The sequence below is a fragment of the Trichomycterus rosablanca genome, chromosome 8, assembly GCF_030014385.1.
Source record: "Trichomycterus rosablanca isolate fTriRos1 chromosome 8, fTriRos1.hap1, whole genome shotgun sequence".
Taxonomy (NCBI): Eukaryota; Metazoa; Chordata; class Actinopteri; order Siluriformes; family Trichomycteridae; genus Trichomycterus; species Trichomycterus rosablanca.
This window is the reverse complement of record NC_085995.1, coordinates 41,713,436-41,726,318: the sequence shown is the minus strand read 5'-3', so window position 1 is coordinate 41,726,318 and position 12,883 is coordinate 41,713,436. Positions and strand designations below refer to the sequence as shown.

General features: G+C 51.5%; 1 protein-coding gene across 1 annotated transcript in view; it reads right to left on the bottom strand.

Moving 5' to 3' along the window:
* stag2b (STAG2 cohesin complex component b) overlaps positions 1-12,883 on the bottom strand; it is a 29,343-nt gene that overhangs the window by 2,385 nt on the left and 14,075 nt on the right. The window contains exons 10-32 of the mRNA XM_063000922.1: positions 12,750-12,873; positions 12,556-12,654; positions 12,383-12,462; positions 11,007-11,114; positions 10,373-10,484; positions 10,122-10,239; positions 9,944-10,047; positions 9,636-9,728; positions 7,969-8,058; positions 7,683-7,886; positions 6,328-6,398; positions 6,140-6,227; positions 5,978-6,058; positions 5,558-5,650; positions 5,307-5,478; positions 4,086-4,225; positions 3,883-3,984; positions 3,641-3,789; positions 3,417-3,545; positions 2,540-2,742; positions 2,185-2,446; positions 1,900-2,013; positions 923-1,049 (exon numbers count right to left, since the gene is read on the bottom strand). Of these exons, the coding sequence (XP_062856992.1) occupies positions 923-1,049; positions 1,900-2,013; positions 2,185-2,446; positions 2,540-2,742; positions 3,417-3,545; positions 3,641-3,789; positions 3,883-3,984; positions 4,086-4,225; positions 5,307-5,478; positions 5,558-5,650; positions 5,978-6,058; positions 6,140-6,227; positions 6,328-6,398; positions 7,683-7,886; positions 7,969-8,058; positions 9,636-9,728; positions 9,944-10,047; positions 10,122-10,239; positions 10,373-10,484; positions 11,007-11,114; positions 12,383-12,462; positions 12,556-12,654; positions 12,750-12,873 (2,863 nt within the window). The remainder of the gene's footprint in view (positions 1-922; positions 1,050-1,899; positions 2,014-2,184; positions 2,447-2,539; positions 2,743-3,416; positions 3,546-3,640; positions 3,790-3,882; positions 3,985-4,085; positions 4,226-5,306; positions 5,479-5,557; positions 5,651-5,977; positions 6,059-6,139; positions 6,228-6,327; positions 6,399-7,682; positions 7,887-7,968; positions 8,059-9,635; positions 9,729-9,943; positions 10,048-10,121; positions 10,240-10,372; positions 10,485-11,006; positions 11,115-12,382; positions 12,463-12,555; positions 12,655-12,749; positions 12,874-12,883) is intronic.

The following is a 12,883-nucleotide window of genomic DNA, read 5'->3' as shown; positions in this document are numbered from 1 at the left end:
TAAAACTGGGTACCATAAAAGCAGCTGTGCCGTTATGTTGCCATTATACTGCCAGCGGTGCCAGATGTTTCAGATCTGTTGTGTTTTTATCAGAGATCGCCCCACATGGTTTACACACATCGTCTTGTTTCTCACGACGTCAAATGAGAAACGTGTCCAGATATATCGACTCTCCTGTTTCTCCCTGTTGACATTGTGGAGTTAATGTGGTTCCATGAGTAAAGAAAGTTCACAGGCTGGTCTGGTCTTCCAGGGTTTAGATCAAACTTGTGCGAGTTGTGCTCTTACCGCGGTACTGCAAAAGATTAGTACTGATTGGATGGCTACCCGGCTTGTCCCGCCCCTCCACATACGCTAAAGTAGTTCTGATTGGATCTCTTCCTAACTTGTCCCTACCTTCCACAAAACTAAATCAGTTCTGATTGGATGTCGTCCCTGCCAAACATTTTCGTCTCGTTTTTATTCGTTGACAAAAGTGTCGATTCATTTCGTCATAGTTTTTATCATTTTATGTCGTTTTTATTTAGTTATCGTCTCGTTTTCGTCAGGAAAAAAAGGTTCGTTGACGAAAACTATGACGAAAATCATTCGTCAACGAAATGAACACTGCACATGAGAAGCAGCAGAACCGCTTTGTTCAAACAGTTCGTCTCATTGGAGGAGCTTTAAAAGGTCAGCCAACAGCAAACTGGATCAAAGAGCAAAAAACGGTTTTGCCGCTTCTCATGTGAATGCGCCTTTAGAACCATCAGACATCAGAAACATCTGGGAGCATCAACAGCTCAGCCGTGATCACTGAAACTACTACTGAGTTCCAAACTGAGGGCCACACCCCCACTAAACCCTTTAATTAAGAACGTTCTGGATCTGATTATATAAGCGAGCAGAGCGTTTATACTCTAACAGATCAGATCTTCAGTACCAGGTCGATCTCCATGGTGTCAAAGTCCATGCCCTCGTTCAGATCCTCGATGCGACCCTCTGATGACATCATCACGTCCTCTACGATGGGCTCCTCGTCGTCCTCCATCAGGCCCGATCCCCGACGGCTGGAACAGAAACAGCGGCGCTCGCGTTTAACCATCGTTCAGTGCAGGAGTTCAGACAGAACTTAATTTCTCGATTTCCACATTTATCCCTAATTTAGTCATATCCACTTCACAATTGTGATCCTGCTGCTGCTTGCTCGACCCCTGATCTGATCAAGGAAAGCCAGATTCCCACACGCCCCCTCTGACGTGTCCAATCTGCCGCCGCTTCTTATCACCTGCTAGTGTTGTGTTACTGCAGAGAAAGGTGTATAGCGTACGGAGCGTACTAAGCTCCATGTGACCCCCCCCCCCCCCCCCCCACCACACACACACACACTGAGGAATACAGCACTGCGACACTCCCAGCCTCGAACGAGCTGATAAACTTCATGCAGGAGCCCAGCTGGGTGGTAGCAGAGCTGAGTTTAAACTCATAAGTTTAAGATGTCAGCACTGCTGTGCCAGCCGGGCGCCCTTCACCATGCCTTTTTTTTCCTGGATTTTTTTCCTTATTTAGTCATATCCAGTTCCCAATTTCCACGACCCCAGATCTGACTGGAGAGCAGGATCACCACACGTCCCCGACAAGTCCAATCAGACGGCGTTTGTAATGACCTGCCAGTTCTGGGTTCCCACACAGACGTATCACGCCCCAGAGATCTCACATCACACCGTCTGACCCTCCCTCCCTCAGGCACGCCCGACTGTGCTAAGCTCCATGTGCTCCCCCCTCCCCCACACACAGGTGCCCGGACCGGTCCTGCAGATCTCATATCACGGCGTAAGCCTCCCTCAGACACGCCCGATTGTGTTTGTGGTGCCCGGTCAGGTGCCAGTCTGAACATGTTTAGTGTGTGTGTGTGTTTACATGGCGTGCTGCAGGTTGCTCCTCAGTTTGGCGTAGTTCATGGCTCTCTCATGCTGCTGCCGCGCCGCTTCCTCCTGCTGCTGCCGCTGCGCCAGCATCCACGTGACCTGCGTGCTGCAACACACACCGACAGTGACGGTTACATCCCAAACATCCTCATGGGAACAATACCTCGAAACTCAACGTCTTTAAAACTCAACGCCACGCCCAGAAGCACCTGACGTGGAGTATCAGGGTACGGCTGTACTGAGGTGAATAACCTGATGAGATGATCAGAGCTCTTACTTGTAGTCCAGCGCGGCGTGCTGTGGGTGGAGGTGCTGGTGGTGTGGCTGGGGGGTGTGTGGGTGTGGGAGGTGCTGTGGGTGCTGTTCGGAGGGGTGCGTGTACACGCTCATGTACGCCTCCTCGGCTCGCGTCCGCTTGGGCTCCCTCATCAGGGTGGACGTGAGGTGCGGTGAAGGCATCATGACGGGGGTCTGTACGCTCTGCTCGCGGTTCAGCCACGCCTCCGCACCGCCGCCACCGCCGCCGATGCTCTCCTCCGCTGCACACACAGGGGTCAGAGGTTACACTCGTTACCCGCCCCACGATAACGACGGCAGAGCTTTAGGGACGGGAGGGGCGCGGCCCAGCGTACCTTCGGGAAGTTTCCTCTTGGGCGTGGCGGGTTTGGGTTTCCTGCTGCGGGCGGAGCCGCGACTGCTGACGCCGCTCACCACGGACATGGCGTCGTCGTCTGCGCCCGTCTGCAGCGAGTTCCTGTAGGTGATGAGCGGCAGCCAGCAGTCGTCCCTCTGCAGGGCCATCTGAAAGCTCATGAAGCGCTCCAGGTACATGTGCCTACAATCAGAGAGGGGGGTGAGACAGGTCAGCAGCACACACGTGTCTCACACCTCCATCCTGAAACCTCCCACAGGGGTGCGGCCCCTCCGACACGCGTGCAGTACCGACCGCTTCTTTTCACCTGCACCGGGAGGGTTCATACGGAGATCCGTATCGCGCACGGAGAGTCACGCATTCATCTCCATTATCTTCCGTCTCTGTGCAGCGCCATCCACCAGCCAGCAGAGGGCGTAACTGCAGCAGGAATCCCTTCCGGTGGAGTTATACCCTCCTCATCACTGCTGCAGTAACGCCCTCTGCTGGCTGCAATAAACTCCACGCAGGAGCCCAACCGGCTGGTAGCATAAGTTTGGGATGTGAGCACTGGTGTCAATTAGTCATATCCAATTCCCACTTGTGATCCCGCTGCAGCTTGCACAACCACAGATCTGACTGGAGAGCAAAATCACCACATCACCCCTCCTCGACAGGTCCAATCTGACGCCACTTCTAATCACCTGATAGTGTCGGGTTCCCACCCAGAGAGCGACAGGGAGAAAACACGCCGCCCGACCCTCCCTCCCTCGGACACGCCCGACTGCGCAGCTCTGATTAAAACCAGACTGAAACTCTAGCAGATTCATTCTCAGTTCTATCAGGGATCCCACCGTCAGCGTTCCGATGCTGCTTACACTGTGCGCTTGTCCTGTCTCATGAGCTTGGAGGAGAACTCGCTCAGGATGTCCAGGAAGGCCAGGTTGACAGGAGGATACGCCTCTCCCTGAGGGCTCGGCTCTTTGAAGGCGAACTCGATCCCGTCCCTACGAGCGGAACATCACAGAACATCAGAGTGAGAGGAAGCTCAGAAGAACCTCAGAAGAACCTCAGAGCTGCAAAAAAGAACACCAGCGCGTACTTGTGCAGCATGGCGATGGCCTCCCTGGTCTTGATCTGATCCAGGCCGAAGGTCAGCGAGAAGCGACGGGCGAGTTCTTTAATCCCACAGAAGAGCGACGAGGAGCGGTCGAACCCGGGACCCAGCTCCGACAGCATCTCCATAAACAGCTACACAGAACACCGGGAGAGAACCGTGAGAACCGATCGAGACCTGGGGGGGTGTGTTCAAAACACATCGGGGCGGGGCGGGGCGGGGCGTACCTGCTGCAGGCTCAGGACGAGCGTCTTTGCACACTGGATCTTGTCGATCTGACGTGTCTTGCTCATGGTTTCCTTGATGATGTCGCCGTAATCGTTATAATACTGAAGAGAGATCAGAGGAACATCAGAGGAACATCAGAGGAACGTCAGCGCACCTCAGCTTCACCCACATCTGTAAATCAGGGTAAGAACGTAAACCGTACCCTCATGTACTGCTTAAAGATATCGGCGCCCGTCCTCATGTCCACCACGTTGTAGATGATGAGTTTGCAGTAGGCGGCGAGGAGGTTACGCCTCCGGTGTAGAGCTTCGATTTTATTGGCTTCGTCCTCCTGAGGATCGTCTGTTCCAAGCACACAATCAAATCAATACATAATTATTCTACATACATACATGTAGTTTATTCTACTTATATTTTTCCCTCTTTATCCAAATCTAGTCACATCCAGTTCCCCAGACCCTGACAGAGGAGGGCCGTATTTAACACAAGCATGTCGTACCAACCACTTCTTTTCACCTGCACCAGGCGTGCTTATACAGCACTGAGAGTCACGTGTGTGCACTACCTCCACCAGCCAGCAGAGGGCATCAGTACATTTACATTTTCATTTACATTTTCAGCATTTAGCAGACGCTTATATCCAAAGCGACTTACAGTACAGTGACGGTATAGTGTCTAAGCAATTGAGGGTTAAGGGCCTTGCTCAAGGGCCCAACGGTGGCAACCTGGCAGTGGTAGGGCTTGAACCAGCGACCTTTGGATTACTAGTCCAGTACCTTAACCGCTAGGCCACAACCGTCAGTACAGCAGTGATGAGTTTTCCTTTAGTGCTGCCCTTCTTCAGACACACAAATTATGTCTGTGTAGGCACCCGGCCGACCAGTAGCACAGCTAAGATTTAAACCCATAACTCTGGGATGTCAGCACTGCTGTGCTACATTTTTGTCCAGCATTTTTTAATGTAATCAATTTAATTAAGCAATTTAATCATATCCAATTCCCAAGAGCTGAATCACAACACTGCCGCCGCTTCTAATCACCGGCCAGTGCCAGGTTCCCACTCAGACCCACACCAGGTTCCTGAGATCTCATATCGCAGCGGCAGTGAGAACAGACGCCGCTCAACCTTCCCTCCCTCCAACACGCCCGATTGTGCCTGTGAGGACGCCCGGTCAGGTCGGCAGCTCTGCTGACATTTAAACATGTAGAGTTCCCACACTCAGCATTGGTGTGCTGCTAGTGGATCAGGCCGCTGTGCCCCACCGAGCACACATTATTCACCGTCTGTGTGCAGCACCTCGAGCAGCCAGCAGAGGGCGCAACTGCACATCTGATCTCACGTTTAAATCTGGTTACATATCAGCGACACGTACAGATCTCCACCCCCCCCCCCCCCCCCCCCCGCCGGCGTTCCACACCAAACCTGCGGCGCTGTCCTCGTCCTGCTCGATGAAGACGTGGTCCAGGATGAAGCTGAGCAGGTCTGACTGCAGCGACGCATCCGGTGAGAAGATCAGCGGCTCCAGAAGCTCCCGACCACCAGAGACCATCTGATGACTGAAGATCAGTAGCAGGTCACACAGGATGGTGAAGGCCTGTTGAGAGAAAAGCGGTCAGGAGCGCAGTGTCACACCGACGGGGGGACGCATGGGAACGCTGACGGCTCATACTGACCTGCTCCTTCACTGGCGTGTTGATACTGGATAAATAACGCTGGCACATGAGGCAGAATGCTCGCATCTGCTTCCTCAACATCACCACGTCCTCCTAGTGACATCACAACAAATCAACCAATTAGAGACCAGCAGAACCAACCAGAGACCAGCAGAACCAATCAGAACCCGAGCAGAACTAATCAGAGACCAGCAAAACCAATCAGAACCCGAGCAGAACCCAATCAGAGGCCAGCAGAACCAATCAGAGACCAGCAAAACCCAAACAGAACACGAACAAAACCTGAGCAGAACCTAAACAGAACCCATAAAGAACCCAAACAAAACATGAGCAGAACCCAAACAGAGCCAAAAAAGAACCTGAACAGAACCCAAACAGAACCCGATCAGAACCCTCAGAACCAGGGTCGAGGTGTCTCACCTTCCTGCCGCCCCCCTCAGACACCTTGGCTAGATGCCAGAGCAGGACGTAGTGCGTACACTGCAGCGCCTGGACCACGATCTGTAAGATCAAACACAGGAGCGTCGTTACTCCCATCATCACCACTCCGAACTCAGGAGAACACCGAGGAGCCGTGCTCACCTGCTCGGGCGTGTCCCCGTTCTCCACCCCGGTGTTCAGTAAGCGGTACAGACTGGTGAACAGATCCCACTTCGACAGGTCGTGAGCGCTGACCACACAGACATCAAACAAACATCGATCAAACCACACATCATTCAGCCGAGAATCGAACCTACACCCCGCCGGTGAGTGGGTGAGTGGGTACGTACTTGTGGAAGGCGGTGATCCTCTTTAATGTGGACAGAACCTGATAAGCGTCGTCTTCATCCAGGTCCTCACCCTGAAAACAGGCACAAACACGCCAATCACGACTACTACAGAGCACACTCACCCTAATAACAACATCATTACACCTACTGCTTTATCTCTAATCAGAAACAATAACGTACACGACATGGCCAAAAGTATTCGGACGCCTGACCATGAGCTTGTTGGGCGTCCCATTTCAAAAACAACCAGTATTAAGACACAGTGACCTCTGTGTGATCCCTTCAGCTAGAACAACAGAACTTCTAAGAAGCTTCTCACAAGACTCTGAAGTGTGTCTGTGGGAATTTGTGCCCGTTCAGTCAAAACATGACATGTACATTTGTTGCATTTAGTGGACGCTTTTATCCAAAGCAACTTACAGTTATAACTGAATACAGTTTGAGCAATTGAGAGTTAAGGGCCTTGCTTAGGGGCCCATCAGTGGCAACTTGCTGGTGGTGGTTTGAACTGGCAACCTTCTGATTACTAGTCCAGAACTTTAACCACTACAGCTACCACTGTCCCAGCATGTGTGTGGCTGGGCACTGATCGATCAGTCGGTGTTCCGGTTCATCCCAGAGCTGTTGAGTGCGGCTGGAACAGGGAAGGGCCTTCCCTAAACTGTTGCTGTGAAGTGGAAAGCATATCATTTCCTTTACACGTGGGCAGCAGCGGTGGTGGTGGTAGCTTAGTTCTTAATTTACCAAGATAGAAATGAGATGTTGCTGGGCCCCTGAGCAAGGCCCTTAACCACTGCGGAGGGTCGGAACTCACGAGTGTGAATCTCAGCAGAGCTGCCGACCTGACCGGGCGTCCACACATACACAGTGGCGTGTTGGAGGGAGCGGAGGTCAGACAGCGTGTTTTTCCTCTGCCGCTGCAATAAGAGTGTGTGTGTGTGTGTGTGTGTGTGTGTGTGTGTTGGGGGGGGGGGCATGGAGCTCAGTGTGTCTCTCTGTATGTGATACGGCTCTGTGTGGGAGCCCGACACTGGCGGGTGATAAGAAGTGGTGCAGATTAAACACGTGTCAGAAGGGGCGTGTGATGGTCCGACTCTCCTCAATCAGACCTGGGTTGTGTGAGAAGCAGCAGGTTCACAGCTGGGAATTAGAAATGACTAAATTATGAGATCAAAGGGAGAACTTTAGGGGAGAAGATCTGCTGGTACAGCGGAGGCTCTTGGGATGAGTTTAGCTCAGGTCGCCGCGTGCTAACCCGCCTCCCTCTTCAGCCAGTGAAGGTTCCTGGGATCTTGTGATCTCCAGTGATCCCTCTTAGATCCACCCACAGCTGTGAGCTAACCCCTGATCTTCACCTCCTGTAGGAAGTCCTCCAGCAGCCGGTTGAACTTGTCCACCAGTTCGTCCATGAGCTGGCTGCGGGCCACGTCCACCCTGTTGTAGATGGTGAACTCGTCGTTGCTGAGGGCGTGGCAGGTCCTGGAGCAGACCTCCAGCACGTCGGCGTCCGTGTGCTTCAGTACGATCTCCCTGATCTGCCTCAGCAGCGCCTCCAGGTGCTAACGCAGAAGAACAGACGCACGGTTAGGAACGCGGGGGGTCCAGTACCTGCTGCAGGAACCCTGGGAGGTTCTGACCCACCTTCTCCAGCCGGCCTGTGGTGTAGATCTCCAGATCAAAGTGCTGCGGCAGCTGAAGCAGGTTGGTCAGCTTCTCTGCGTCCACGGAGTACTGCAGGAGAAACAAAAGCACCCAGAGTGAGAACCACAGTGGAACCACAGCGGAACCACAGAGGAACTACAGTGGAACCACAGTGGAACCACAGAGGAACTACAGTGGAACCACAGTGGAACCACAGAGGAACTACAGTGGAACCACAGTGGAACCACAGAGGAACCACAGAGGAACTACAGTGGAACCACAGTGGAACCACAGAGGAACTACAGTGGAACCACAGTGGAACCACAGAGGAACCACAGAGGAACTACAGTGGAACTTCAGTGGAACCACAGAGGAACTACAGTGGAACCACAGAGGAACTACAGTGGAACCACAGTGGAACCACAGCAGAACCACAGATACCCCTTTTCCACCGATGCAGCACGGAGCCCGTTCCGGTTCTCGAACTTGACTTTGAACCGGTTCTGCGTGTTTCCACCGGAAAAAAGAGGTTCCAGACAGTGAACTAGCGGGCCAATCTGGCACCACAGGATACTGGGTTATTCAGCCCGAACCGTGACGTCCATCAGTGGGCGTGTCATGTCGTACAGCATAGCGCGTTAGCAACAATGCCGTCTGCTGGAGTCTCGTATGGAGCTTAATGCTGCATTTTTATTTTTTAAACTTCACCTGATCACATTTTGCTCCAGTTTGCTGCCGATATTTTCAAAGCGCCTTTAAAAAGATGAACTGTGAGATATAACGTGTTAAAAGTGACCCGGACAGAACGAAACTCGCTTAACGTGAAAAATAAAGCGTGAAGCTTTTTCATCTCCCCGAGCTGCATAAACACCACACGTGTAAATCCAGTTACACACAGATACACGTGGTATTTTAGACTGGATCTGATGTTTATTTCACAGATGTTTGTTCATGTTGTGGAACTTTAATGATGTTTCACCTCTCGAGTCGAGCGCTGAGTAAATCGGTTATTTGAGCCGAGAGTCGCGGTGAAAACGAAGTGCAAAACGCTTCTCACGTCAATAAAGTAAAAAAAACAACAACTGAGACGAACACGTCACGTCTTCTCATCACCGATAGTTAGATCGATGCTTTTTACATAAAAACAAACATCTGTAACAGCAGCACAAACGCTCACACATAATCCACACACTCCACCATGATATTACCGCTCTTAACTCTTAGTAATAACACCCACCGATGATGGCGCTGCTTGGTTCTCAAAAACTGGTGGAAACGCGCATCGGTTCTCTACAGAACACCAAGGTTCAGAGAAACCTGAACAGAACCGGTTCAAGAACCACGTTTTTTTTGGTGGAAAAGGGGTAAGAGGAACCACAGCAGAACCACAGCAGAACCACAGAGGAACCACAGCAGAACCACAGAGGAACCACAGCAGAACCACAGCAGAACCACAGAGGAACCACAGCAAAACCACAGCAGAACCACAGAGGAACCACAGCAGAACCACAGCAGAACCACAGAGGAACCACAGCAGAACCACAGAGGAACCACAGCAGAACCACAGAGGAACCACAGCAGAACCACAGAGGAACCACAGCAGAACCACAGCGGAACTACAGAGGAACCACAGCAGCTCCAGAACTACAGAACCGAAGCGGTTCTACCTTTGTTAGTAACGCTGGCAGAGCCACGGTGAACAGTTCCGTCAGGCGCGTCCGGTCATCCAGCTGCGTCTTCTTCTCCTTCGCCGTCAACACCTGAAACCATGGAAGAGAACTGGTGATTCTGGTGGGCTCCTGACCCACTGGGACCCTAATAATGTTAATAATAAAAACAGGTGCCAAAGGAATGCCCATGTGGACATGTGGAGAACATGCCAAACTCCTCAGTGGCTGTTAAGCTTCCTATCTGCATCGTTTCTTATGGACATGTTAGTGATGAGAATGACGGGCGTGGCCTCACGCCCTCTTACCCTCTTGCCGGTGCCTCTGCCCACAGGAGGGTGGCACTCGGCCGCCTGGCGAATGGTACAGAGCATGATCTCGATCAGCGCCGTCTCCTGCCTGTCTGTCAGGGCTGCACAACACACGTCCGGTTAACAACACACACACGACAGGGAACACGGCGGAGGAACAGAGAGCGCCCCCTACCTTCCTCTCCGGCCAGCGGCTCGTCCAGCAGGAGGCTGACCATGCTCTCCCAGTCCTTCAGCAGCTCGGACGCGCAGTCCCACAGGCTGTCCACCAGGTACGCCGCGTGTTCGTGCAGCTGAGGGGGGGGGACAGGACCCGTCACACCGCCGTAACACCGTAACCCCACCACCCCACCCACAGCACCGTATACTCCCGTCTCTCCACCCGACCCACGTTTCATCTAAATCTGATTACCAGCTGAGACTTACCTCGCTCTCCAGGAAGAAGAACACGGTGGTCTTCATCAGGTTGGCGTTCAGGCTCTGCCTCCCGCGTCTCCTCGGCGTGCCGTCGTCCTCCAGGTTCTGATGACTGAAGAGTCTTCAAACAAAACATGAACATCCATCAGGCTTCACTTACAGCCAGGGGCCTTGCTCAAGAGCCCAACATGGGCAACCTGGCAGTGGTGGGGCTTGAACCAGCGACCTTTTGATTACTGATTTAGTAGCTTGTAGGGATGTAACGATGCACCACAAGACAGTTAAAAATGGGTGCACATGTGCCACGATTCGAATCGGTTATTCATTTAAGATAAATCGATATTCACTTTAAACAGCAGAGGGCGCTGGCGCTATTCACCTCGCCTGGTTGACGTCAATACAGGGTTGCCAGGTTCGGATTTTTCCAGCCAAATGTATTTATGTGAGGATACTTTCTTTATTTCTTTATTCAAGCTAGAAAAGCAATAAGAAATAAACTGGTGTGAGTCTCTGATGGACTGTGACCGGTGACGTGGTGGTAACACAGACAATAAACAAATTGGGGTGAGTATAATTAATCCCTGGACCTCCATCCGCCCCCCTCCAGACCCTGGACCTCCAGAGAACCTGAATCCACTCTCACTTTTTATACAGGAACTCTCCGGCGGCGATGGCGACGGGTCGGTGGGCGGAGTAAACCAGGTGATAAACGCTCTCACAGTCCTCCGCCGTCAGCACTTCATCACTGCTACTGCAGAGGGGAACACGAGGTCACGTCAGAGCATGCTTCATCAACTTGCTTCACATCAACATGCTTCATCATCACACGCTTCATCAAACACTTCATCATCATCACACGCTTCATCAACTTGCTTCACATCACACGCTTCACATCAACATGCTTCATCATCACACGCTTCATCACACACTTCATCATCATCATCATCACACGCTTCATCATCACACGCTTCATCACACACTTCATCATCATCATCACATGCTTCATCACACACTTCATCATCATCACACGCTTCATCATCACACGCTTCATCATCACACGCTTCATCAAACACTTCATCATCATCATCACACGCTTCATCATCACACGCTTCATCATCATCATCACACGCTTCATCATCACACGCTTCATCACACACTTCATCATCATCATCACATGCTTCATCAAACACTTCATCATCATCACACGCTTCATCATCACACGCTTAATCATCACGCTCTTCATCATCATCACACGCTTCATCAAACACTTCATCATCATCACACGCTTCATCACACACTTCATCATCATCACACGCTTCATCATCACGCTCTTCATCAGCATCACACGCTTCATCACACGCTTCAACACACGCTTCATCACGCACTTCATCATCACGCTCTTCATCAGCCTCACGCGCTTCATCATCATCACACGCTTCATCATCACGTTTCATCATCATCATCACACGCTTCATCACACGCTTCATCACACACTTCATCATCATCATCACATGCTTCATCACACACTTCATCATCATCACACGCTTCATCATCACACGCTTCATCATCACGCTCTTCATCATCATCACACGCTTCATCAAACACTTCATCATCATCACACGCTTCATCATCACACGCTTAATCATCACGCTCTTCATCATCATCACACGCTTCATCAAACACTTCATCATCATCACACGCTTCCTCATCACACGCTTCATCACACACTTCATCATCATCACACGCTTCATCATCACGCTCTTCATCAGCATCACACGCTTCATCACACGCTTCAACACACGCTTCATCACGCACTTCATCATCACGCTCTTCATCAGCCTCACGCGCTTCATCATCATCACACGCTTCATCATCACGTTTCATCATCACACGCTTCATCATCACATGCTTCATCATCACGCGCTTTATCATCATCACGTGCTTCATTATCACACGCTTCATCATCATCACGCGCTTCATCAACATGCTTCAACTAATCAGCTTCATTTAATATCTTACTGCAGCACAAGCGTCAGCAGCTTGATTGCCTGCACAGCGACATCGTACTCCTTATCCAGCGTCATGGAAACGATACGGTCCTGGAAAACCCAAGACATCATCATCATCACCACCATCACCATCACCATCATCACCATGTTGTATCAGTGAGGTAAGGTGCAGGTTCTACTGACCTTGAAGCGACTGGTGAAGAGCTCCAGTTTGGTGTTGAGCTCCCGGTTGTGGTAGAGACCCTGCAGAGCTGTGAGACACTTCAGTCTCACCTCACCTTGCTGTGGAAGAGAAGATCAGATCATCTCCACGTTCTACAGGAACTTTATTCTCCTCAATAAACCACCCTGACGCTCAGTCTGATCCTGATGCTCACCTTGTCATGCATGGTCCAGCCCACGTACTTCAGGTAGCTGTCGTTGAGAAAAGCATCGCTGTACAGTTTCATCCAGATCCCGATCTCCTCGACACAGATCGCTCGGATCTCTGAGATGGCGTCTCTGCGCGGGA